Raw genomic sequence first — 27,770 nt, 5'->3', positions numbered from 1 at the left:
AAAGAGAAATGGACCTAGGAGAAAACCCTGCGCAACTCCTGTTTTACCCTCTAAGCAAGACGTGGTGCATTGTTAATAGGATCATGTGACAACCATATTTTTTAAATATGGTTGTCACATGACCAGGCTCCTCTGGTTCCCAGTGACCTGGTGAAACCTCCCAGGGTTTCTGGTTCAGTAACTCTAGATGTGTCAATGAGGAAGTTAGAAAAGAGGAGAAAGAAAACTGTTTTCACCACAGAAAATTATTTTATCTTTTCTGGAGAGTTCTTCCTCTTTGGGACTCAAAAAAAGATAAAAATGAAATAATCTAAGAAGGGAACAGTGATTTTTACTTGTATAACAAGATGTCACAAGCCAAGAAGGTTTGGAATCAGCACTTTAAAAGGACTTAAAATGCTGCAAAAATTGATTGTTTTAAAGTGGAATTTAAAAACCCATTATATTGAAAACTGAAACTGAAACAGTGTTTCCCTTTGCAGAAAAAAGAAACTTTTGGTGTAATTTTATCTTTATGGTGAAAAGGTTAAGTAACTGGGATTTGTGTTGAATTTCAAAGGAATAATGTACACAAAGACACAAATGAGACAAAATTCAATTGTTTAAATTATTTATACAAAACCCAATCCTGTTGTATCAGGAGCATGATGATCTACCCTCAGAGCATCATTGTTTGAATTATCAATTATTTGTTCAAAATTTTAAGAAACGGTAGCCCTTGTACAAGTATATTCATGTACATACTTAAAGTCACAATGTGTGCTCAAATAACAGTTGAATAAAACACATTTCATGCTGACGAACACATTGCCGTACAAAATTACAGCAGTATAATAAAAGTACAGCAAGACTAAAAAATATTTTTGATATAAAACACCCTAGAAACACACTCTAAATAAAAAGCTACCAAAAAGGGCGACATCCAGTTCATGAGTGTTTTTCAGCTGTGTGGGTATTTTCAATTCTGTACATTGTGTGTAAAAAATAAAAAACAAAAAGACTACAAAAACAGTACATAGCACTTCAATTCAAACACTTTACTCTTTCACATTAAATTTGTGTTTTACTTCCCAGTTTGAAAGTAATGTATATAGGCACAGTAATTAAATTCATGAACCATGTTTGGTCAACACCATTCCTTGTTATTCGTAACTCCACTTCAACACATGGACAAAGTGTAACTCAGGCTGACTAACTAAGTGGCAAACAGTCAGTCCGCTGTCCTTTTTTAATGCTTTCTCTCTTTTCCAAAAGTTTGCCATTCTGAAGCGGAGAGCTGCCAAACAGCAAAATGTAGCTGTTAGCTGTCAGTGGAAACAAAGAGAAAGAATTGCCTTTCCTGATGTGCTCCTTTAACTTCAATTAGTTCACTCCAACAATAAAACATCTTCACAAATTGTTCCAAAGAAGCTCCCAAATTCAACCAAACCAAATTCAAGACGTCCGCAACTCTGACAGGTCTCATTCCAAACTGCCTTATATTTTGGATTTTAACAAGTTAACTGACTGAACCCATGACATTCATGTAAAATGTAAGCATAATTCAAATTGTCTCAATCCACTATTTACAGACATATTGTTGCATACTTGCCTTAAAAATTTAGAATATGACGTTATCAGTAAATCATTATATTTATGCTTTGTGAGAATTGTGTATAAAATATTGTTTGGACCTAATATTTGTATTTTATCAAATAAAGATATGTTTTTATTTTTAGAATTCAACAGGAGTCCATTAACACAACTAACTAAAGCTTGGAGATAATTCAATCTTATAATTTATCATCTCTCTATAATCATATTGAGTCATCACGTCTAAATGAATACATTTGACCAAAATCTGTCGCAGCATTAAATCTTAAATACTTTAGAACATATATTTTTAAATAATAAGCCTATTCACAGAAGACATTTTGACATGTCACAGGAAGAAATGCACAGGTGGAAATAATAAAATTAATGATTAATAATGAATTCCATTTAGCTGCTCCAGTTTCAGGGTGCTGGTTTTGTACATACTGGCTCACTGTTGCACTGTCATGGCTTACTGGGACACTTGAATAGAACGGAGCCATCATTAATGTTATTAGTAACACCTGTACTTTTCCTACCATAAAAAGTTGAAACGTCTGCTGAAACAGAGCTATTACATCATTTTGTTAGACCTTAGAACTTTTTACTCAAAGATTTAAAAAACTTTTTACAATGTAAGTTTGAATGCTTTAGTCAATATTGTAGCAGATCAAGATAATTCTGTAATAATTCAACAAAGGTGATCATATTCTCTAAAATATTACAACTTTGTATGATAATACTTATAATAAAACCTAAATAATATTGAATGGTTTGTTTTACTTTCATGCCAGGAGTCAAATCTTTTTAAAACTACAGTGGGTAACTTGAGGGAGGCTTCAAACTGCAGAAGCTGTTTGTAAAGTTAGAACAAAAAATTCATGTTTACTGATCTGAAGTTGTGTCAAGCCTTAAGATGAAAGATGCAAAATGTTTGGGCCCAGCTGAAGTGTTTAGTCCCTGCTGTTTAGGAAACACTTTTTTATTTCATTCTTTCATTTTCTTTCTTCTGTGTAGTATAGAAATGTCCATATCCAGCATCAGATTATTATTTAGACAAATCTGCAGGTTCTGAAGTTGCAGAGATGTTGTGCTTTTCTGTGTTGCATCCCAACTAGATGGTTAATGCTGTAAGGATGTGTGTATTTTTTACGTAAAAATTCGTGCCTACGGCAGCTCTGCATATCAGATATCTTATTCTGGAGTGAAATTCTTCGACCCTTGATGTGGGAGGAAACAGGAAATTTACAGAATAATGTCAGGTTAGCACCAACAGTGCAGAAAAAGGCATTCGACTTGTTGAGGATCATTCTGGTTCCATTCATGGCTGGAAGTAGATGACTTCATGGTGTCATTTAGCTCTGTAACATAATCCATTAAACGCCTCCCTCTCACATGCTATGATGGAGGGTCTGACAAAGGCGACGGCATCCTTTTACTTCTTCAGACACTGGTACATCAGTGCTCGTGGATTGAGCATGTAGCGCTCAGAGTTGAGTAACTTGGTGAGATACTGTGGCACCGGAGGACGAGGGGCCATGTAGGACACACCGGGGCTGACGGCCATCACCTCCGCAATCTTCTGCTTCATCTCACTGATCTCTCTGTCCTGTTTTATCACTTTATCTGTCAGACACACAAAAGTACATGTAAGGAGATGGATACTCTTGGGTCATTCATGAAGTCCAAGTCATCTTAATGACTGTGAATTTGTATGTTAAACCTATAATCAGGGGGGAAGGAAGAGAAGTCAAATAGTCAAAACTAGAAAACATTAGGAAAACAAATGTCCAAAACCCAAAAATATTCAGTTTACAATCATGTATGACAAAGAAAAGCATTCAATGATCACATTTTGGCAAATTTGCCTACAGAAATTATTGAAATGATAATTTGATTATCAAAATAATTGCTCAGCTCTACTGGATTACATTTGTCCAAAATCTCTTTTGCAAAAGATTCAAAATGCTGAAAATCTCTTTATTCAGAAATCAGTGCAGCTTGTAATGAAGAATTTGCCTTTTCAGTAATTTGCCTTTAAGAAGTCCAGAGGAAAACTGCTTCTACATCTCAGGATGGTTCAAGAGTGTAGCCAAAGGTGATGACATCCTTTTATTTCTTTTATTTCTTCTCACATTGGTACATCAGCACTCATGGATTTAGCATGTAGCAGTCACAGTTGAGTGACTTATTGTTGATTAACATACTGTGGCACCGGAGGACGAGGGGCCTTATAGGACAATGTAAAGTGCTTTATGACCACATGGTGGCGCTATTGGACCCACCAACAACTATTATGTGTTTCTTGGCCCATGTCATAACTTTCCTCCAAAAATGAATTGTAATCTGTTTTTTGTTAGACATCATTTTAACTAACAGACAATTAAGCAAAACATACAGTAACCTGCTTTGGTGGAAGCAGTGAGCTAAAAAAATCACACACATTGTACAGGTTGCACAGGAGACAAAATAAATGTCAAGACAAAGAGCGGGAACCTTGAGCAATCTCCAGCTGTCTGCGGGCGTCTCCCAAAGCCGAGAACAGGTCCAGTTTGATGCGAGTCTCGGCGCTCAAGTTGTACTCCAGATGCTGAGCCTTCTCCTGCATGGCTGACAGAGTGGACAGCAGCATGTCTGTCTCTTTCTCCACACAGCGGTACTTTCCCAGAGCCTGATTCCAAAAACACATCAACAGTAAGAACATGTGTAAAACATCACAACGGCAGTTGTACCTTGAGCGGTGACCACCTGAGGGAGTCAGTGCTTTGGTTTCCTAAGCATGTTGCCTTTTTAAGATTTCAGTCAGTGCTTCACTTTGTTGCCTCTGCTATTATGGAAATGTGTTTACGTTCATTCACTTAGGAAACCAATGCACTACAGAGAAAACAGTTTTCACACACTGATGATGAATTGGCCAGCGATTCAAAAAACATGAAAACTGCACGTTTGTATATTCGAAGGGATGATTCTGTCTGTGTTAACACTAACTTTGACATTTTCTTACATTTTGTGATCCTGTACTGGGAAACTTTTCTTAAAGCAGTGCAATGTTTTTATGAAAGACCTGGCTTCTGTTTATCAGCATGCTTCATGGAGAGTATGCCATTAAAATGAAATCAAATACCACACGATACAACAATGTACACACCTGATGTCAGAAAAAAAGAACCATACAACAATACTGCATACTGATGTGATGACAAAGTGCAATATGCTGACTGCAGGCCAAAATAAAATACTAAATGTCCCCGAGTTTTACGAACACAAAGAAATACAGACATGAAATCAGAAACTTAAACAGCAAAAACTACTACATGACCAAACTGAAGACAACCAAGAACTGGACCACTTGAAACTCACAGACACTTAAAACTCACAAGTTCATTCCCAAGTAGAGTAAAAAGATACCTCAACATCACTCTCTAGATCTACCACACGACTCTCTTTCACTTGATACTCCAGCTGTAGTTGTTTGTACTCTGTCTCTAGATCTTTTACTCTTTTCCTTAACATTTGGGTTTCAGTGTGTTCCTGCCTGGTGTTGGAGACGGAGAAAATAACAGTTTTGAGCGGTAAGAGAGAGGTTTCATTTGAAATGAAGACCAGTACAAACAGAAAGAAACATTTCATTGGCATTTTTTGAAAGTTGGTCTTGATTTTTTAACACATTGAAGATGGTTATACAGGATGCAAGGAAATATGTTAATCAGTAAAAATGATGTGTGCATTAAGCTTTTGTTCAAACACACTCACAGCAGCATTTCATTGTATTCAGCAGACACTAATCCACTTCAGTAACGGGGAGCTTGAAGATCTGACGAGTGTGATTTTACCTGTTTGTTAAACTCCGCGCTGTGCTGGCCGCCTCCTCCAGTTTCTGAGCCTGAAGCTCAGCCAATTGTTTCTCAACAGAGAGTCTGGCCTCTGTCTCTGCTCTGGTCTTCTTCTCCAGCATCGCACTGGTCTGTTTGTCCCTCTGCTTGGTTTTGGTCAGACAAAGAATCCTGAAGGAAACACATTAAACTCACTTTGAATGACATCACGAATAAGACGATAAATAAGTGGAATACTGCAACATCCAAACCGATTGACAAACTTTTGTAAGGTTCAATCTGCTCGTGGTACTAATCTCCTGTTTTTCCACATAAGACTTTTTGTGGAGTCACATTGTGAACAACGTTTACTATAGTTTATACAAGAGAAGACATTGTGATTATTATACAAGACAGTATTTGGCAAGAACGCAGGATCAAATTCACCTCAATTCATGTTTATCACACTGATTTCTATAAAAGTTGTTTTAATAGATCACAATCATAAAGATTTAGAGAAAAAAAAAATCTCATGTATAAAGATCTCATACTGTGTGAGATTCAAAGATTAAACTAGTTGGAGCGCCCTGGTAGCCAAATGGTTAATGTGCATGCCACATCACCACAACGTCCCTGGTTCAATTATAGCCCATGACCTTCATTGCATGTCATACACATCTCTCTCCCTTTGTCTCTTGTCTACCACTTCACTATTCTCTATCCAATAAAGGCAAAAATGCCAAAAAAATAACCTTAAAAAAAAGATGTGAGCCACAATCCCTCCATATGATATTAATTATGGTCCACTTTAGAGAGAGATCCATCCATCCTCTTGAAGATTAAAACATCTCTTCAAAAACAGTTTTCACAGACAACCCTAATTCTAGCATCATTTAAGCTTCCTATCTTCCTTCTTATTTACAGACTGATGTAATGTGTAAAACAGCCCACAGAAGGAGCCAAAGACGAGCTTTCTCCGTCAGGTTTCGTGGACCACTCACTTGCTCTGGAGCAGCATGTTGGACTGTCTGAGCAGGGAAACCTCTGGTCTCAGGCTCCTCTCACTGTTGGTCAAGTTGCAGATGTGACTCCGCAGCTCCTGCTCGCTCTGCCGGCTCACCTGCAGCTCGCCTTTCAGCCTCCTCAGCTCTTGCTCCAGCCTGAAAGATGAAGAAGGTTGAGTTGCATGGAGAGACAAGGAAGAGCTTTTAGCGCCGATTCTTAACTTAAATGAACTAAACTTGATCGTGACTTACTTGCTCATCTGTTCGGTGTGGTAATTCTGAGCTGCTGTGACGCTCTTGTCTGTCGTGTCCCGGTTGGGGCTGACTGTTTTTGAGCTGGATCTCTGTTTCTTCTCAGTCCTGCCAGCAGGTGGTGAGGGAGTATTTGTGCTGGCTCTGCGGACTTTTGGCGAGGAGCTCTTAGCCACCCGCGTGGCTTTGCTTCCCTGTTCCTCTTGAGGTAGATTTTCTGGGGTTGTAGAGGATTCTGGTCCTCCTGCCCCGCTGTAGAGCTGGTCTCTGGACTCACTGACACCAGATTTGGACGACGGTGTCCGCCGGTTTGAGTCAGCTGACTTCACCTCCTGCGTTCCCTTCTCTGTTGCTCTCTCCTCGCTGCGGATCTGGAGGCAGTCTACGGTGTGTGACTCGTCATGAGCAACAACAGCACCGTTCTGACACTGATACTGGCTTGATTCAGGCTTTGTCTTCCATTTTGAGTCTGCAAGTACAGACAGAAACATGAAAGGTCAATACTGTCACTCTACCGTCATTTAAATGTTGCAGCTGTGATATGAAAACATCGACTTTAGGCTGCAAAAACATTCACAGTCACCTTTCATTGGTTTGCACAACAGTGGAAAAAGAGTCTGTTTGTTGCATTTTGAGTATAGAAGCGTCAAAATGACTCCTGTCTCTGTAACTTTACCACCCTGATGGTGTTACTACCAGATAAGAATACATAAATAAGTATAAATATGAGCCAGCCTTGTTTATTGCTGTTGTGCTTTTCTGTATTTGTAGTTTTGTTGTCATCATTTCATGCTGAATGAGCCGACCAAACTAAATGAGTGTCTGGTGTAAACACTTTCTTCCTCACTAAAAAGGATGACTTCCTCTTTAAATGTTTCCTAAATCTCTGCAAGTGACTCAGTTTTTATTTCCTGAGGAGTCAGTGAATGAATTTGTATGCCAGTGGGTAATGAACCGTTGTATTTTAAGAATTGTGGAAAATCAAGACAATGTCATTGGTGCGTTAAAGTATAGTGCATATCAATAAATTAACATCTGGGGCTTCCTGATGGCCTTAGCATTTAAGACAATGGCTGTGTATTTTCTACTGCTCTTGTCATTGAGTCAAGCAGAGGAGCTTTGCTGCATGTCCTTCCTCCCTCTCTCTCTTCCCTCACTGTCTCTCTACTCTGCACTGTCTAAAAAATGCCTTCAAAAATCGCCTAAACATATATTTTTTAAAATGTCATAATTGTTCAAAACGTCTTGTGTCTAGCAGGCATTGTTAGCATTTTGGTTTAGCATAAACAGAAGAAAGAATTACTTGGTTAGCACGAGTTAGGATCAGACAAACAAAAATAGTGCCACCTACAGAAACTCAAATGTCAAATTGCAAACATTTCACACAGTCTTTGGTTGATGAAACCAGAACCACAAAAAATAAAAGAATGACTTCAAACAAAAAATAAATCAGAGACAAGCAGCAGGTTGTGAGAACAGAAGAAGCTACACAGTGTAAATGAACTGATGGTGCAGGTGCACGGACTTACTGCTGCTGCCATCTGTGCCAGTCTTGGGATAAACCTGCAGGCCTGGAGGGAGGGAGTGCTGCAGGAGGTGCATGTGGAAGTCATTCTCACTCTGCACAGCTTTCTGTATGCGCAGCTTGAAGACGTTGGTGAAGTAGCAGGTGGCATCGAACCCCAGATATACTACAGGATATCCTATGCTGAATGCAAATACAGAGGGAAAGATAATCAGAATATACTGTATGTGCCAGATAATCAAAATATAAACACAGCATGGTCAACCACTAGAGACACCTCATTACTCTATTGATAAATTATGTATATTTGAACATTTTCACCTCACACTTACACCTGCTGTTAATCAGCCACCGGGTATAAAACGGAGAGAATTTAATCCATTAGTCTAATCTATGTTGCACAAAACATTTAGGCCAAATCAGATACAGAGATCAATGAAATTAGTACTAATGGTTTTTACAACAGCTCAGTCACATTTTGAGAATGCATTTGAATTTTGCTGAAGGCAGATTTGCATAAATCAACATACCAGTGTGCAGCAAAAAGATGAGACAAGTTGGCATGAGAGGTTTTAAGGTCTTTGAGTCGAAGTGAAGCCTCTGTGTACACAAGAAGAATCCACAGGGAAACCGTGGATATACAGATGCCCTTCTCTGAGGAGAAAATTGCAATAATCAGATATTAAGAGATGGAAAATACTGTAATATTTAATTAGATAAAATCACTGCTGATCCGGTTAAATAAGTCATAGTCACAGGATTTGGGATTTAACAGCACGAAACGAATAAACGATCCGTATGCTCACCTGTGTGCCAGATGTAATTGAATAACACATAGGTGCTCGCCACAAAGAACAGCCAGTGCAAAGGAACAAAAATTAAACAAAAGATGTCAAGAGTGAAGGCGGCACAAACAAAAACAGCACAAATGACCTGCAAACAAAGAAAACATTGATTTCAGTAAGATGCATTGGATTGATTCTGCAAATCCATAGTGTGTAGTCAACGTGTCAACATCCTACACAGGATTATCATCATCTGGGCTGCAGCACAGAATATAAAATCACACAGCAGGAGTCCTCACCAGCCCGTGGCAGTGGAAAGTCGTATAAACACTCCCAAAGAAGAGCCAACACGGCCACAAGTACTCCAGCCTGAATTCCAGGATGAAATCTGCCAGCAGCACCAGCGTCCACATCACCATAAACTTCAGGAAGGTGTACGCACTGCAAACAGAAATTGTATGCATTAAAAAAAAAAAGTCAGTTATTGTTATTATACATTAAACATCAGCAGAATGATGTAAACAGCTCTGACTTATGTGAAACAAATGTGCCTTCCTTGTTGTGACTCTACTAAATAGTCATTTCAAAGCCTGTAAAGCCTCTTAAGCCAAGGCAATAAACACACAAGGCTGGAGATCGGATACACAGTGCTAAACCTATAATTGAACAGCTGCATCTTCAAAAATGTTGTCCATCCTTCTTGGTAGAGGCATTAAAGAACAATGACTGTTCCCTCATTCATCTTATTATAAGGCGACCACGAGCCAAACAGGAGCTGTGGTTTCCTCCTTTGTTCTGCTCATCCATAGGCTGCTATCACATCGCCCCTTCTTTGTTTGGTAACCATGGCAATATTTCATCTGGAGGAGAGAGGGAGCACCACAGCATCCTTTTGCACATAGTTTAAATCTCCCTTTTATTGTTACTAACAGAGTGTTGTTTTGATTTAACTTGCAGGTTATTTTATTACAGCTGCCAAATATGCAAGTTATTCTACAATAATAATAGGCAATGTTTTATCTGGAAGAGTGAAAAGAGATGGATAAGGGGGGTGATAGCATCTATAATTCCTCAAACAACTACATATCTGCTTTGTTATGTTACTGATGAAGTGTGTTTTAATGTATCTCACATGTAGTCTTACTATGTACAAAATGCAGATTATTCCAAAACACAAAGAGCTCAATTTAATATTTGACATATCAAGAGATTTCAAGAAAAATACCCACAAAAGAGGACAGTTTTTAATATTTCCAAATTATATCCAATTGTTTTCATTTTTCTGTGTTGCCTGTGTGAAACAATGCACAATCAAAACAAGTGGTTTCTTTCTCCTGAGGTACATCTTTCCTCGTCTGGACTGTCTAGACGCTTTAAAATTATGTTTTTATGTGCGAAATGAGCTACTTTCCCGCAGGATACTAGGAAAATATAGTTATTAATATTCTCCAGAACAAGCACAATGAGTTAATTTCACGTTAAATTTGTTCAGAGAGCAGAGAAGACAAGTGTGAAGGCTGATGAGGCAGCCTAATGAGCAGCAGGCCGACGTTAACTTGCACAGCTGCTTGATGTCTGTCTCTCTGTAAACAATGTAGGCTGGAAGTAACTCGCACAACATTTCTACGCTCTTGTCTCGGCATTTTGAGCCATATTGAAGCTTATTAAAGCTACCGGACTGCTTTATATAAAATGGGAGACATGGTATGAAGTGATGGGATGCGAGGCAGACAGGTGAGCAGGATGACGACGGCTGAAATTTACACAAAGACGGGCACCACAACAAAAGCTGCCTCCGTCAGGCGACGCGGCGCTAGCTACCTCTCAGACAGCTTCTCCGTTATTTTCAGTTTTTTCATTTTCCGTAGCCTGCTCGCGTCCACATAGCGTTTCTTCATCTTATGGTTTCTGCTCCCTCCGTGCTGTCGTTTTTCACACCGCAGCAACGCGGCAGCGAAGAGAAAGAGCGCAAATAATTAAAGTAAAAAAAATCCCTCCTTGAGGAAGAGGATGCTCAGCTCAACCTGTGATGATGTCTGGGAACAAATACAGGGTACCGACGGTTCTGCGCATGCTCAGTGGATGTGTACCTACAAGTGTTCATCGCAGGAGGGGAGCAGATCAACACACACTACAACAGTTTTACGTTTTAAAACAGATTAACATCAGCTTTACAAACACACACTATAATAAATAACAAGTAGTTATATAATAAATGCAAAAATAATTATTATGATAATATATATATATATTAATAATATTTATAAATTAATCATAGAGGTGCTTTTGTCCTGCATGAAAAAACCTACTTGAGTTACAGTAGGCCTACATAAGTATTACAGCAAAATGTAGTTTAGGTATTGCAGTAAAAGTAGTGCTTTGATCCCTTTGACTGATATATTATTATATATGACATCATTGGATTATTAATACTGAAGCATCAGTGTGTAAGCAGCATGTTACTGTTGTAGCTGCTGGAGGTGGAGCTAGTTTCAACCACTTCCAGTCCAGTGGTTCCCAACCTAGGGGTCGGGCCCCTCCAAAGCGTCTCCAGCTAAATCTGAAGGGTCGTGAGATGATTAATGGGAGAAGAAAGAAGAAAAAACAAATACACAAATCTGTTTTCAGTTTCTGGATTTGTTCTCTAATCTTTGATTTTTGGTGAAATATTGGATCATTTGAACATTTATTGAAATGAAACCATGTGAGAAGTTTAGAGGGAAAAATCACTATTTGGTGGAGCTGTTAACAACTCATAGACATCTGAAATGTGACCCGACTACACACTGCTTCTTGTAAGACGTCAAAAGCCAAAAAGGTTGGAAACCACTGGTTTCATCTTTAACAATGTGTTGTATTTTAAAAGCTTGTTATATTATCCATTGTGTCAAATCTTCATCTGAAGAGTAACTAAAGCTGTCAAATAAATGTAGTGGAGTAGAAAGTACAATATTTCCTTCTGAAATGTGGTGGAGTGGAAGTATAAAGTAGCATCAAATAAAAATACACACAATGCACTGGACTGCAGTGGATCTCTAATGAAGAAAGATGCCTGACCTTGTAGAGCCCTAAAAGTAAAGTCAATTTTATTTATTTTGCCCAATATCTATGTTAATAATATATATTAGCATTTTGTAATTTGAGGTTTAGTGTACAGAAGCCAAGAAAGGCTGTGCATGCACTTACTTTTTTTTAATGCTCTTATCTCAAGATCACAAGTCAATTATTTAGTTGTCTTGAAAAAACGAGCTTTGATATCTCCAGACGAGATAATCAACCTGTTATCACGAGAAAACAAAAGGTCTGACCTTTCTACTTTTTGGACTACCAGGCTGAGAGGTCATATTTTCTTGGTGTCTAACACTATGCATTCTTTATTTTCAAGCCATATCCATTTCATACATGGATATACTATGTCTACTTGACAACAGAAGTGATAATGCCTGAATGAGTCATCCATTTCATGTGAACAATAATTCAAATTCCCAGGATATTAAATAAATAAACATAACCCCAACCATTCACTGCAAAGTGTACTTCATCCAACATCATGATGGTTCAGTTTACACCACTGACAATTAAGATGCTTTTATCATATCAATAATAATAATAACCTAATGAAAATATAACTATGCATATTATTTTGTCATGGTCATTAGTCTAACTATTTTGTTAGTATAGAGATTCTGTTATGTAGTGGGACCTCTGGCTATAGGACAGTGTAGTTAGTGAGATTTGCCACCACTGAGTGCGTCTCCTCCTTCTTCTTCTTCCATGAGTGCTCTTTTGTGACACCACTTTTTATAATAATTATTATGAGTGCACTATTATAAATGTAGCATTGGTTCAACATAATGGACAATTCATAGAGGAATGACATTGATGGCAATGATTATCTCATTATCTAGAGATAACAAAGCTTGTTTTCTCAAAATAATGGTATTTTTTTTAAAAAGCAAGCATGCTTTGCATGTAAGCACGGCTGTTCCTCTGCAGGCTAGTCACACCAATTTAGTGTGTAAATGTTTTGTAACAGATAATCCCTTCCTGAGAAAGTTTGTGTGGCAGAGCCGGTTTTTATTTAGCGTTGTGTTAGTCTTCACTGAGTAAACTCTTTATTAAGAATCGTTAATCAGTTCATGCAGTTTACAGTGAGCTAACAGTCATTATGTAGTCTAAGGTTATTATAACATTTTGTAATTTGAGGTTTAGTGTGTTTTTTATGTGAAATTTAAAGTGTCAGGTCAGATATGTCGACTATATTCCATATTACCTCTTTTACTCTTCAGTCTAAACTGTGTTGTCTGTTGGTTAGTTCAGCTAGTCACAACGGGTTAGTGCGTCAATATTTAGCAACAGATAATCCCTGCCTTAGACATTTTGTGTGGTGCAACCGGATTTTATTTAGTGTCATGTAAGTCTCCACTAAGTAAACTCTTACATTATAACTGTAGGCTATACATTTGATTTTATGAGCAGTGGCACAAACATCCCCAGAAGTTTTGCAGCAGAATTATAGACTTTCTTTAACTGTTAAAACAGGTGAAAGGAGAGTTACAATAGCCTAGATAAGATGAAATAAAAGTATGAACGATCATCTACATCATTTCTATGATGCCCACATTTCTGAGTGTGGATATAACGAAGAAATGAGGACAAGGGATCAAGGCTTTCCACATGAGACACAAATAACGACATTAATTTTTTCAGCATTTAACTGCTAAAAATGATTAGTCAACCTATTTTAATGGCATTTATGCAAGTATGTCAAATAGACCATAGGAATCAAAGAGATGTATAACTGCATATCAGTTTCAGAGATCAGAGATTTTTTAAAATGTCATAAATTTTGACAACCAGAAACATAATAGTCCTTAGTGGAATATTATGGTTAATTCTGTGGATGGAAAGGAACATTTTGGTGGAACTCACATTGCCTAGAAAATAAGAAAAAAAAGCTGTGGGAAAATCTTCAAAGCAAATCAAACTGTATTCTGTATTGCTTGTTAGTTTTAGACTGTTGTTCAGTATATTCTTCAATATAAAAATATTTTGTCATCATCGAGAAGAGTAAAATTCCTCCAGCAGGTTTATATAAAATGATGAAGGCAGCTTTTACAGGAACTCGCAATGTAATGAGAAAAGCGTTGTGTAAATATGTCAGTGCTCCCAATGTTAGTTTAACTTTTTAATGTTACTTGTTTGAGGTTATCAAGGTTTGATTTAGATAGCATGTCCACTTTTCTTTCTAATAATCCACACCTTCTCTTCATAACCTTGTCCCTAGAAGGAGAACATAGAACATACCATACAGCTCAGAAGAAGAGCCCAGACACAACATAAACACAGAGCTGCAACTTTCAAAATATCATTGAAGATATTTCACAGGTGTCACGCTGACTAAATGCTATCTTGTTCTTTGAAAACTAGAATTTCCATCCTCAACAAGAGCAAAATCCCCTGGCAGGCTTACATACAATGATGAGGGCAGCTTTAGCAGGACCTTGCAATGTAATGTAAACAAAATAATAAGCTGGAGTACCTCAGGGCTCTGCCCTTGGCCCCATTTTTATGGAATAGTCTCCCTGCTGACATCAGACAGTCTGACTCTGTTTAGTCCTTTAAATCTAAACTCATCTTTTTGCCTTCGCCTTCAATTAGTTGCTTTTAATTGATTACTTCATGGCCTTGAACTTGTTACCATTATTCTCCCTGCGGGTTGGTCAATCTCAATGAATTTATCATGCTTTACTAATTAAAAATCTTGTCTGTCCTGTGGATGAAATTAACGGTTATTGCAACCGTTCTTATAACCATTGCATATCTCTGAATGATGTCTTGTCTCACCCTCTCTCCTGTGTGAATGATGTCCTATCTCTCTCTCTCCTGTGTGAATGATGTCCTGTCTCTCTCTCCTGTGTGAATGATGTCTTGTCTCACCCTCTCTCCTGTGTGAATGATGTCCTGTCTCTCTCTCCTGTGTGAATGATGTCCTGTCTCTCTCTCTCCTGTGTGAATGATGTCCTGTCTCTCTCTCTCCTACGTGAATGATGTCCTGTCTCTCTCTCCTGTGTGAATGATGTCCTTTCTCTCTCTCTCCTGTGTGAATGATGTCCTGTCTCTCTCTCCTGTGTGAATGATGTCCTGTCTCTCTCTCTCCTGTGTGAATGATGTCCTGTCTCTCTCTCTCCTACGTGAATGATGTCCTGTCTCTCTCTCCTGTGTGAATAATGTCCTGTCTCTCCCTTCTCTGTGTGAATGATGTCCTGTCTCTCTCTCTCTCTCCTGTGTGAATAATGTCCTGTCTCTCTCTCCTGTGTGAATGATGTTCTGTCTCTTTCTCTCCTATATGAACAATGTCCTGTCTCTCTCTTTCTCCTGTGTGAATGATATCTTCATCTCTCTCTATCTATTGTATGTGTGATTTCTTGTCTCTCCTTCCTCTGTGTGTGTGAATGGTGTGATGTAAGTTTCCCCGTGTGTGTGTGTGCAATCTGTCCTCTTCCCAGGTCTCTGGTGATGGAGGTTGCGTGGCTCAGGTCCTATCTGTTTTTGGCAGCACCTGGAAGTTGCTCGAAGTCCTCCTGAACAGATTCTTCATATCAGTCCATCTATAATTTTGTCATCCTGTCTGCATTTCTGTTATTTTGCCTTTGTGGTCTATTCTGTACAACATTTATTGCACATCTGTCCGTCTTGAGAGAGGGATCCCTCCTCTGTTGTTCTTCCTGAGGTTTCTTCCAGTTTGTTCCCCATTAAAGGTCTTTTTTGGGGGGAGTTTTTCCTTATTCGAATCGAGGGTCTAAGGATAGAGGATGTTGTATTGCTGTACAGATTGTAAAGCCCCTTGAGGCAAATTTGTGATTTGTGATATTGGGTAAGACAAATAAAATTGACTTGACTTGACTTAAATGTCAAGGACACTAACAGAAAAGGGTTTGTAAATCTTATCAGTGCTCCAAATGTTAGTTTAACTTTTTAATGCTACTTGTTTGATGTTATCAGGGTTTGATTTAGATAGCACATCCGCTCTATGTAATAATCCACACCTTCTCCTCATAACCTTGTCCCCAGAAGGAGAGCACAGAACATACCATACGGCCCGTTATCACGAAGAGCCCAGATGTACAACATAAATGCAGAGTTGCAACTCAATATATCATCAAGGACGTTACACAGGTGTCACGGTGACTAAATGCTATCTTCAGCTTGGTTGTTCTTTGATAAGTAGGGTGCCCTTGAGTTTGTGTGTTTATTTATCACGTGTCAGTGTGGTCCTGTGTATATAAATGACACCTGTGGCTCTCAGAGGTTCACAGTCCTGGATTCAACCACGGCCATGTACACTTTTACCTTCCTCTGTGCCTTCGGCTTCTTTGCTGCTCTTCAGGTGCCTTGCACCTTGGCAGATGATTCAGTAAGTAAAAAAGAAACGTTGTCTCTAATGTGCAGTTAAATTGTTGAGACATATTCATGAAGTGGGTTTGTTTTGTTATTTATAAAATCTAGCTTTTTCCTCAATAGATATTTGTTCATTTGTGGTTTTAATGTGCGGAATCTAACGTGTGTTTTCTCTCCTTTCTGAACATCAAACCTGAAAACCGGTGAGTGTTTGTAATTAGGGACCGAGCCCAAAAGGCAGAGGACTACTGTAAAACAGTGGTCCTCACCTAAAGGCGAGAACCCTATTGTTCTTCGTGTGTTTCTTTCTTTCTTTCTTTCTTTCTTTCTTTCTTTCTTTCTTATTATGCCACTTAAACCCTAAATTTGACTCCCTAAACATGCTCAAAAACTCACCAAATTTGGCACGCATATCAGGTCTGGTGAAAAATTTGATAAAATGTAAAAAGTAACCCCTAAAGTGCCAAAATGTGCTCTCTATGCTGAAAAAAAGTTGTTAAAAACTTTGTAATAAATAGAACGGTTTGGATTTTATAAGCCCTCAAAGTTGCAGTGCCACATCACACCTTACAATGGGGAGGCAATCTATGGGCATGAACTTTGTGTCAAACAGAGGCTTCTGATGTCTAAACTATAAGTCTGACCACTTTCAAACCTGTATCAATGGATTTGCCACGGAATTTCCTACCATAAAATATGATTTCTAATGTAAGATTTGGCCAAAGTAATGGGATTTATGAGAAGATTTCACAAAAAGCATACTCTAAAATCCTCCTCTCCAACTGCTCCTGGTGATGTCACTCCCTCAGTGCTGTGTGGACTATGTGGAAGCAGTAAATGTTCAAAAAGTGGGTTCGCTCACACTCTCCATTCAAATACATGAGTATTTTTCTGTGTCCAGCTGCACTTACTTATTGTCTCTTCACACCTGACAGTACACATGTCAATCAAACTTTGACCAGGTCATGTGGGTTAAAAGTCTTTACTTTTCTAAAAATAGACTTGATGAAAATTAGGAAATTAATTTGTTTTACACACAAACTCATCAAGAGTTTTCAATTTACTAATTGAAAGGGAATGGGCCCAAAACTTGCATGACTTTGATGACATAGGTGTGAGCAAGACAGACATGTCTCACCTTGCAGAAAATTCATCTTGTCAATCAAACTTTCAAAATAAAAGCACACCACACTTGTAAGAAATATTTCTCATTTTTAAAAAGCAAAATGATCTGATCCCGATGGGCCAGAGTGCAAGGTCCCAACCAACACTGCTTGCACCTTTAATTATTATTAATTTTCAGTAAGTTCATTCTGACATACTAAGCAGCTTCTGTTGCTTGCCAAACTTCATATACTCTCCTTTATTTCTGATTTCCTTGTGTTTATTCAGGCACCATCCTGGCTTCTTCCCCTGACCAGACTGAGATTGTGAACAAACATAACGACTTGAGGAGAAATGTTCAGCCTACTGCTAGCAACATGCTGAAAATGGTAAAATTATGCTAATGCCTTAAGATCTGGAAGTTGGTGAAAAGATTTTATTCTGCGCTTGAACTGTCACTTGATTCAGCTTATTAGTCCTTGGTCTGATATGGCACATGATCCTTCATGCAGCATATCAGTAGTGGTCTACATGTGCTGATTTAACAGCCATTCTGTCCTCTGCTCCCCACAGTCCTGGAACAATGAGGCTCAAGCCAATGCTCAGAGATGGGCCAACACCTGCTCCATGCAACACAGCCCTGAGAGCTCCAGACAGATCAGCAGTACGTTCCTTATTACATCTCTCTTTTTAAACCTTGCAAAAAATTGGCCACACTGTCACATTAATTCACAGGTTTGATTGATATGGATATTTTACCATTTTCATGCCAGAAATTGCAAGGAATGTTTTTTGAAGCATTTTATTGATGTGAGATAATCTGAAACAGTATCATGTGACATTAAATCTCTACACTGAAGTCCAGACTAATGAAATTACTTAAGCTTAGCAGCTCTTTAAGGCACCGTGTCCACCGTATGTATTTAATGGCAGGACAACTCAGGGAAACATTACAGTGAATAAATGAAATGTGCGATGAAAATAAAATGTCACGCAGGTTTTACAGACTGTTCTCATGTAGCTGTGGTCTGGGAGGGGCCTCCATCATATCAACAATGGATAACATAACTAGCCAGTGTCTGATATTTGATAAAAAATATCAAATCAGACATCAGACATAGACATATTGTACATGCAAGTCACCATGTTGGCCTTCAACCTAATCATATCATCTTTTAGAAAAAGAGAAAATAGTGGCTTCACAAATCAGATTGTACACGTGATTTATCTTCAGTTCTTCAAAAATGATCTCTTTCCAGTGAATTATTTTAAGACTGTTGATTGGAAGGAGTGATTAAGATTTATCCATTTGCCCCTCACATAAACTGGCCATATGTCCTCAGGAGCGAGATGATTTCCTGACATTCATATAGACCCGGTGCAGTGGTGAGGATAAACTTTGATGTGTGATCAGAGGACTGAAATATCTCTCTTACGCACTCCTTCTCCTCCTCTTTGACTGCAGCTAGTGGCTGCGGAGAGAACCTGTACATGTCCAGCTTCAAGAACACCTGGAGCAACGCCATCCAGTCCTGGTATGATGAGATTAAGGACTGGCGCTACGGAGTTGGATCTGTGAACGGAGGAGTGGTTGGACACTTCACACAGGTGCACTTTTATTCCACAACACTGTAGTACTGCCCATCATCATATGTCAGTTCTATTTGAATAAAAATGTGACTGCTTGAAAGATAAATTTTAAAAAACATAGTGATACACACATTAATGCCACTAGCTCCTGATGATTTCACATTTTATCACTTCTGTGCTCAGGTGGTTTGGTACAGGTCTAACCAGATTGGCTGTGCTGTGGCCTACTGTCCCAACTCCCAGTACAAGTACTTCTACGTCTGCCACTACTGCCCACCGTAAGCACAAAACTTTTTTTTTTTTGCAAATCTTTTTACCATAAACATTTCAAGTATAGCATATTTTCTAAATGTTTAGATTATTGTTTATGTGTCCAAGATCTAAGTCCCATTATATCATCTCAAATATATTTGGGAATAATATATATTCCCATATATATATATATATATATATATATATATATATATTTATATTTATGTACACACACATATATATATACACACATATATATATAATCTAATCTCTCACTCTCTCTCTCTCTCTCTCTCTCTCTCTCTCTCTATATATATATATATATATATATATATATATATATATATATATATATATACATAATAAAATATAATATCTTTTTCTGATAAAAATGTTTGGTTTTTGTACATTTCACAATGTTATGGGCCACTCTAAGTGCTATTCTAATGCCAATAATGCTGAAAACATCATAGAAGCACTTTGCTGTTTACCTGTAATTCTTGAAAGATGAATACAAAAGTGGATGCAACATAAGAAATGTAACGCCTGTCTCAATGAGGAGAAAATGTGCAATTTGCATGTAATTTATCCTTATACAACTTACTCAGCAGTCATTAAAGTGCTTTTCCTCTCAGAGAATATCCATGACATGTTTGGGCTGATATCCAGCGTGAGTCTTTATGCTGTTAATATTTGATGCTCTGGCCTACATTACAGTGGAAACTACCAGTTGGCTCGCCCCTACAAGACAGGACCCACCTGTGGAGACTGCCCCAATGCTTGCGACAACAAACTGTGCAGTAAGTAGAAAATATTTGTGCTGCAAAGGTGTGATCTTCTCATCCATTTTTGTGAATGAGTACAGTGGAATTAACATCAGCATGTACGCATTCTACATTAAATATCATTTTAACATATCACAGAAGCGGAGCTGAAGTGAAATTTAGATCATGAGATTTTTTGTTTTAGTTTAGTTGATGTTACAAGAAGGAGATTAAATTCACAGCATACACATCATCATCACACATCATACACAGCTACAAAATATCATATTACAACAAACTAATATTGTAAATACCTAAAATATCATAAATAAAATCACCCCAAGTCAAACTAAACTATAAATATTGCATGCAAGTTAAAACTATATATGTAAAATCTGAATGGAGATACCTTATTTTCATTAATTTATGACTTTGTTAGGAGAGCAGCACAGAAGTTTGGAAAGTCAGCTTGGCTAAATGTATTACTTTGTTCAGTATAAATAGATTTTTTAAGAAAGTACAGAGACAATTCAACTTCCTAATATTAGCTATCTATTCATGTCTTAACACTTGTCTTTTTTACTGGATCTCAACAGTGAGATGGGCTCCATCCACTGAAATTTAATTCAACCTGTGAGATAATTATGACCTCCAGAACATCTTCAAGAAGTAGATTTGTTGGACCTTAAAGGATAGGTTCACAATTTTTCAAGTCTGTCTTAAAACGACGGTCAGGTGCCCAAAACCTGACTATTGTTTTAAGACAAACAGACAGGTACCATTTGACTTGAAAAATTGTGAACAATCTGAATCTGAAATGCTTGTTTTTTTTTTTGTTTATGCATCCTTTTTTCTCTATCTTCCATCTCTGTCTCTCTGTCTCTCTCTCTCTCAGCCAACCCCTGTCCTTACACTGACAAGTACTCTAACTGTCCAGAGCTGAAGGAGCAGTATGGCTGCAGCCACTCAGATGTGGCCTCTTGGTGTCCCGCCTCCTGCAAGTGCACCTCTCAGATTATTTAAATGTCTGTCCACACAGGCTCTGACTCATCAGTCAATTTCAATAAAGATCTGCATCATACAAGATTTGGGTTCATTCTGTGTATCTTCTTACTCACCACCTCCAAAAATATGACCTCTTTCTGCAGTTAGGATATAAATAAGTAGTTCCTTCTGGTTTAATACCTCAGGCTGCTTTATCTGTTCAGTAATCAGCAAAGATTAAAGAGGAAATTTACTTTGGCACACTGCCTCTCTGGACAAACACCTCCTGCAGGGGCAGGTGCTCTTGACTGTAGAGTATATAAGGTGTAAACTCCCAAAGAGGAAGGAGAGCACAGTTGACAGGGTGGACTTGGCAGAAGTGGAGAGGAAAAGTGAATTCCACAGAGTTTCCCCAAACCTGAGCCAAGAAACATCCACAATTTGAGGCCACACCTGCCGGCCATGGCTAGTCATAAAAAACGACTGATGACAACATCTAATTATTTTGTCTTTATGTAATATTTAAAGTCCCCCTCCACTCAAAAATGTGTTCTTCTTCTTGTTCCTACAGTGGAATGTTTGAGCTTCTATGTGCAGGATGATATATGTGCAGAGTTTGAAACTAAGAGGCTGTTTACAGATTCATCTGCTGAAAGTGAAAAGTTTCTCTATGCGCTTTTAAAATCCCATTTTAAGGGGTGGGTTTATGAGCATGATTTGTGGCAATTGTTTGGAAGCCAATTCTGCTTCAATATTCAACTTATACAAGTGTGATATGGAAACTTGAAGCCTGTAGTGCACAAACACTGAGAATGGACTTTACAGTGAAGTAGGAGACATCTTGTGTCCAGCAGAAAAACTTTTGTGATGAAATGCAGTGGGGTCCAAAAGTCTGAGACCACATTGAAAATCTCTAATATTTTCATGTAAACCTGGAAATAATCAGAAAGTTCAAACATTTAAAAACACAAGACCACATGTAAATCAAATTTAAGCAAATTTGTGGCATTGACCAACTTAACTCCTTTGCACAGAAGGTCAGATTTCCTTGAGTTGTATCTCTTCCATTGTAGCATGTGTTCAGATGACACTCAGGCTTGTTCAAGTAACTCTACTTGCAGCCAGTGTTCACCTGTTATAATTATGAATGTGCCTCAAGTTTCCAGCAGATCATTGCTTACTAAGTAATGTTGTGATAGTGGGAAACATGGCATCAGAACTAAGTGAAAGTGTCAGAAGTCACATTGTAATTCTAAGCAAAAAGGGTCTTTCTCAGTGTCAAATCATGGCTAGACTAAAGGTCTCTAGGGGGGCAGTGCATGAAACTCTAAAACACTTTGCAGAAACTGGATCAGTTGTATCCAAATCATGATCAGGCAAACTAAAAGTGACCACACCATCAGACGATCAATACATCAAGCTTAGTTCCCTGAGAGATAGAAAAGCAAAAGTATTGTCTTGTAGTGGTCTCAGAGGATGAGTAGCAGTTTCTAAACCACTTCTCAGGAAGAGAAACAAAGCATACTTGGGGCAGGCTAAGAAATACCAGCATTTCACAGTGGATGACTGGAAAAAAGTCATATTTACTGATCAATCCAAGTTTGAGATTTATGGCAGTAACAGAAGGTTGCATGTAAGGAGACAAACAGGAGAGAGAATGATACCACAGTGTATCAAACCGACAGTGAAACATGGTGGTGAGAATATTCAAGGCGTGTTTTGCCTACTCTGGAGTTGGACATGTACACCGAATTGATCACACCTTCACCCAGGAGAAGTACCACTCCATTGTACAGAGACATGCTATACCCTCTGGTTTGCATCTTTGTGGAGAAGGATTCATACTGCAGCAAGATAATGACCCGAAACACACCTCAAAGCTTTGCAAGAACTACTTGAAGAACAAAGAATACCAAGGAGTCCTGATTGTCATGGACTTTCCCCCACAGTCACCTGACCTGTAACCCCACTGAACATTTATGGGGGCACATTGTCAAATCATGCTGGGATAACATGGGTCATCATGCATGCTGTCTTTAAAACAAAAGGCGATGTTACAAACCTGGCCCGGGACTTGCATCAAATGTGAGTCCACAAGCTAATGAAGAGTGAAAAATACATTAATTAAACTAAGCATAACAACTTATAATGAAATATGGCAATGTAACACATCAGCGGTGTAAAGTGTGTGTGGATGAATTAAGTGTTGGTTGTAGAAGTAAAGAGAAATAACACCAAAAGAAAACCAATCTAAAGTGAAGGCCATTCGGAGAGCATCCTTGCTGCTCAGCAAAAATGGAGAAACTAGTAGGACAACAGCCCTTTATATCCTTAGGCCACTTCATCCTCAACTCTGACAGACCTCTTAACACTGGCACTCCTGGAAGACAGACAACAGGTTTGTAACTCGAGAGAACTATGGAAAGGTAAATAGGAGAGAGAAAGAGAGAGGGCCATCACATCCCCTCCCATAAGGATGAAAAGGGTGCCTCAAATGCAATAGAAAACTCACGTCATTCAAAAAATATAAAGACATTGTAATAACCTTAGACTGTTACCATAACAATCAATTTGCCCTTCAAATCACTCACTCTATCCACTCCTACTCAGCAACTTTGGTACCTAGAAGAAGCAAATTCAGAGGAGGAGGAGGAGAGGAGCAGTTTAACAGAAAAATGAACAATTACTATATAAAACAGACCTTTAAGGAGGCAGTGCACATGACAGAACATCAGTCATGACATTCTCAGGACCTTTTATATGGCAAATGTCTAGGTTGAATGGCTGAAGAAAAAGACAAAACGCATAAGAAACTGATTTGGATTCTGTAGAGAATGTAAGAATGTCAAGGGGTTGTGGTCAGTATAGACCACAAGGGGTTTACCTCCAACACAGACATAAACCTCAAGTGGATCAAGGCCCAAATAAGAGCCAAGGCCTCCTTCTCCACAATGGAATAATTCAACTGGCAAGAGTTAAATTTCTGGTTGACTGACTGGGTGATTAATACCATCAGTACCAGTCTGCAAGAGTACAGCTCCAGCTCCCAGCATCTACTTGTAACTGGAACGATTCACTGAGATGGGGAGCTACCAGGACTGGAGCAGAAGAAATTAGACTTTTTACATTTTCAAAAGCACATTGACACTGAGGGGACCAGTCAAACCATTAAACTCAACAGGTTAGTAAGAAGTGCAACTACCATGGAGGAATTTCTGCAAAACCCTCAGGAGTACCCCACCATGCTTTTCTTTCTTAGTGGTGGGAGGTGGGAACAGATCGATTGAACTTGTGCTCTAACTTTTTTAACCGAGGCCAATAAAATTAATGGAAAATCTTGTCATATGTCTTTTTGACCCCCAAATGCCCAACATTCAGCCAACATGTCATGAGCAGTTCTCAAAATCCCAGCTCTAAGTTTAGTTGGAACCAAGCGAGTAGCTCCCGGTCTGAAAAGTTAAGCTAATGTGGAAGTGCCTTAAACCTGCATTCTTTTTAATGGCCAGCAGGGGGCGACTCCACTGGTTGCAAAAAAAAGTCCAATTGTATGGATGTCTAAAATGAAAATGACCCTACTTCCCACTTGGTCCCAATCACTAGTTTCAAGTCTTATATATTTTGAGTATAATTAGAGTAAAATAGATGATAAAGCAGGGTATGCTTTAGGGCGTGGCTAGCTAGATTGACAAGATGCTACCACGACGACAACATTGATTATGTAACATAACCATGGCGTAACCCCAGATTCACAGAGTATAGGCGTAGCTGCCGCTATTTCACAGAGTGTTTTAAGTTCATGAAAGTTAATTGTAATATTTTGGTTGCCTAAAATAGTCTTGTTTGGCGTTTGGTTGTGATAAAACACCCTCGAAGGAATCGTCTGTTCAGTTTTTCCGGTAAGTACATTTTGTGGTTGTGTGTTACTTCTGGCTCCAAAAATCAAAGATGACAACGGTCAAATCACCAACTAGAGGCTTTAAAATGATAGTCCATAAACCAATGGGTGACATCACAGTGACTATGTCCATATTTTTTTAAGTCTATAGTAAGGGAGTGAATCTGTCCAACACGGCCGTGAATTAGCTCATTCCCCAGAGTAACTTGCACTCCATTAACCAGTAGAGCAGGCCGCACTCCTAGAGTCACCTCCCTTTTAACCAGATCTGAAAATAAAACAACCTTATGCAAGGGAACAGTTAACATGAAGATCATGTTCCTTGTCCCGACCCAGACATGCAGATGGAAGGCCGGTCCCACTCCAGCAACGACTGATTGATGTTGCACATTTCAATAAATGTGTATTTATAAGATTTGCTTATGCTTTTTAATGACAAATATTACATATTAAATCCTGAATGTCAGTGGAAAGAGTAAGTCATTTCTATCATACAGCTAAAAACTATTACGCATCTATCACATTTTTTAAACCTTGTGGTCAAACATCTGGTGATGCCTTTTAAACTGTTGATGAGAAGATTTGTTGGGATTCAAGCTCTGTCTTCTCATGCACAGTGCACAACCTGGTCCAGCCTGTCTGGCTCGCCTAGAGGGAAGCTGTAAACAGACAATTAAGTTAACAAATATAACTGTTGGGTTATCTACTACTTCACATACTTCCTTACATGCAAATAAGAAAACAAACTAACGTTATTTACTCAACAAGTGTTGTCCAACCCTTTCCATAATCTGAAATATTGTTGTGTTTTGTGAAATGTCAAGGAGACACACGTGAAATAGATAATTGGAGACATATCACACTGACAAATGCAGATTATAAAATATTCGCAAAATAGTTATGAATAGACTTAATGATGCCCTAGCAAACGTAATTGAAAAAGAACAGACGTGCAAGGGAAGGTTGATGTGGGACAATTTAGCCACACTGAGAGATTTAATCTGTAATACTAAATTCTTCATTATAGGTCTGGATCAAAAGAAAACCTTTGATTTTATATCTTGAGAATATCTGTGGGAGGTGTTAAAAGCGTATGGGTTCAAGAAGGATTTTATTCATGTAGTTAAGCTGATGCATGCACAATCTACAGTTCAGATTAATGTTAATGGAGTTTTTAACAGAAAATTTTGAAATTAACAGAGGTGTCAAACAAGGTTTCTCTTTATCAGCTGCCCTCTATACTTTAGCTATAAATCCACCTTTTAAGAGAATTAAAGATAACGACAGGTTGAGTGGAAACAGAACCAGTAGCCGGGAGCAGGTGGTTGTTTTAGCATATGCTAATGTTATACTGTTTTAGTGTTATACTTAAAAACCAAAATGAACTTGACATAGTAAAGGAACAACTACAGCTATATGAAGATGTATCAGGTGCAAAACTAAACTACAACAAAACAGAAGCAGTCTGTTTTGGAGGGGAAGACGCACAACCCTTGATTAATGTCCACGAAAGCAATGATTTTAGGTGTACAGATAAGTTATAAAAACTGCTATGAAAAAAATGGACTAGCAAGGAAAAAATAATACTCATGACATATTCATCTGCTACGACAGCCGCTTCAGTCAAACTTATAGCATTTCTGTCACTCAAATGAAGGTAGCCATGCATTTAGAAAGAGTTTCTTTAAACTGCTCCAACAAGACTAGCTCACGTAACTCTTCAAAAATATGAACTTCAGAGGCCAGCCACCATCAACCAAAAAGAGCGGAAACTCAGGGGCAAACTCTACATAGGTCTGTTTCTCATGTCTTTGCACCTCTGAATTTCTGCTGATAAGCCTCAAGTACTAGTTCATAGGCTTTTAAAACTGCAGTTTTTAACTTTTTACTTGAGATAGTTTTTATTGTCTTTTATAGGCAAAGCAGAATAAGCTTCCTGAGCCTTCCCAGTCAACATACACTGTAGCAGCAGGGTCTGCTCACAAGCACTCCACTTCCTCTTTTTAGCCAACCTCTAAAACAACAAGAAAGATGTATCTGGATCCTTTTCTGAAAATTTAGGAACCAATTGCAAGCAACCAGACACATCAAAATTTGAAGAACTGCCCCCACCAGGGTCCAGTTCTTTTACTGCTGAGGGATCAAGGATCTTACTCCTTGATCAGATCCAGCTTATAATGCTCTAAAAGCTGACAGCCTTACATAGCGGCACGTTGTATTTTAGCCTCTCAATTTCAACAGCTTGTTCCTGTGCACAAACAGCCTGTTTTTGTTCCAGAGTCTTTTCCTCATTTTCCAATTCATGTTTGTACTGCAGAGTTAAAGGCTTTTGCTGCTCAAAAGTCAGAGCTTCCCCAACCTCAGCTACAGGCCTCACAAAGACTGCTCTGAAGGACTGACCTGAGGAATAACTACACCTTGAGTGTCAGTGCACTTTACCCCAGCAGACAAAACCCCCTACTGAACCAAGCTTTCCTTTACTACACCCAAGATATGGTCTTCACGCCCCTGACTAGGGATTTCAATTTCAAAATGTTAACTGAGCAACTGATCCTTAGTGCAGGTATCTTATAGACCCTCACTTGGATTCTGCACAAATTCCTCCAGAGCAGACATGATCACACCATGAAAACCAAAGGCTACGATACAAAACACTAAGTCAACCTGTAACCTAGAGACACTGCCTACAAAAGTTTACCCCCAAACCCAGCATGACAACCAGCACGTGGAACATCTTCTCCCCTGGCTATCTACCCGGAAAACTAGCTGACAGTCTCAACCCTAGTCTTCATGCAATAGTTTCTGTGGGTGATTTAAACACAGAATCCAA

At 38.6% G+C, this 27,770-nt stretch overlaps 2 protein-coding genes across 2 annotated transcripts; one reads left to right on the top strand and one right to left on the bottom strand.

Moving 5' to 3' along the window:
* Positions 1-1,022: 1,022 nt before the first annotated feature.
* si:dkey-12h9.6 (macoilin) lies at positions 1,023-11,007 on the bottom strand. The gene is made up of 11 exons (XM_044329920.1): positions 10,772-11,007; positions 9,250-9,391; positions 8,972-9,098; positions 8,696-8,819; positions 8,170-8,348; positions 6,641-7,109; positions 6,386-6,544; positions 5,406-5,576; positions 4,981-5,107; positions 4,069-4,243; positions 1,023-3,198 (listed from the first exon to the last, which is right to left on the bottom strand). The coding sequence occupies exons 1-11, from the start codon at positions 10,846-10,848 to the stop codon at positions 3,008-3,010; spliced, it is 1,941 nt and encodes a 646-aa protein (XP_044185855.1). The 5' UTR covers positions 10,849-11,007; the 3' UTR covers positions 1,023-3,007.
* A 5,245-nt stretch (positions 11,008-16,252) lies between these two features.
* LOC122999986 (cysteine-rich venom protein TEL1-like) lies at positions 16,253-21,147 on the top strand. The gene is made up of 7 exons (XM_044377398.1): positions 16,253-16,367; positions 17,773-17,844; positions 18,029-18,119; positions 18,921-19,063; positions 19,229-19,323; positions 20,015-20,097; positions 20,957-21,147. The coding sequence occupies exons 1-7, from the start codon at positions 16,290-16,292 to the stop codon at positions 21,082-21,084; spliced, it is 690 nt and encodes a 229-aa protein (XP_044233333.1). The 5' UTR covers positions 16,253-16,289; the 3' UTR covers positions 21,085-21,147.
* Positions 21,148-27,770: the final 6,623 nt, after the last annotated feature.

Source organism: Thunnus albacares, chromosome 16 (genome assembly GCF_914725855.1).
Source record: "Thunnus albacares chromosome 16, fThuAlb1.1, whole genome shotgun sequence".
Lineage (NCBI taxonomy): Eukaryota > Metazoa > Chordata > Actinopteri > Scombriformes > Scombridae > Thunnus > Thunnus albacares.
Note: the sequence above shows the minus strand (reverse complement) of the source record. Positions and strands in the feature narration are given on the sequence as shown.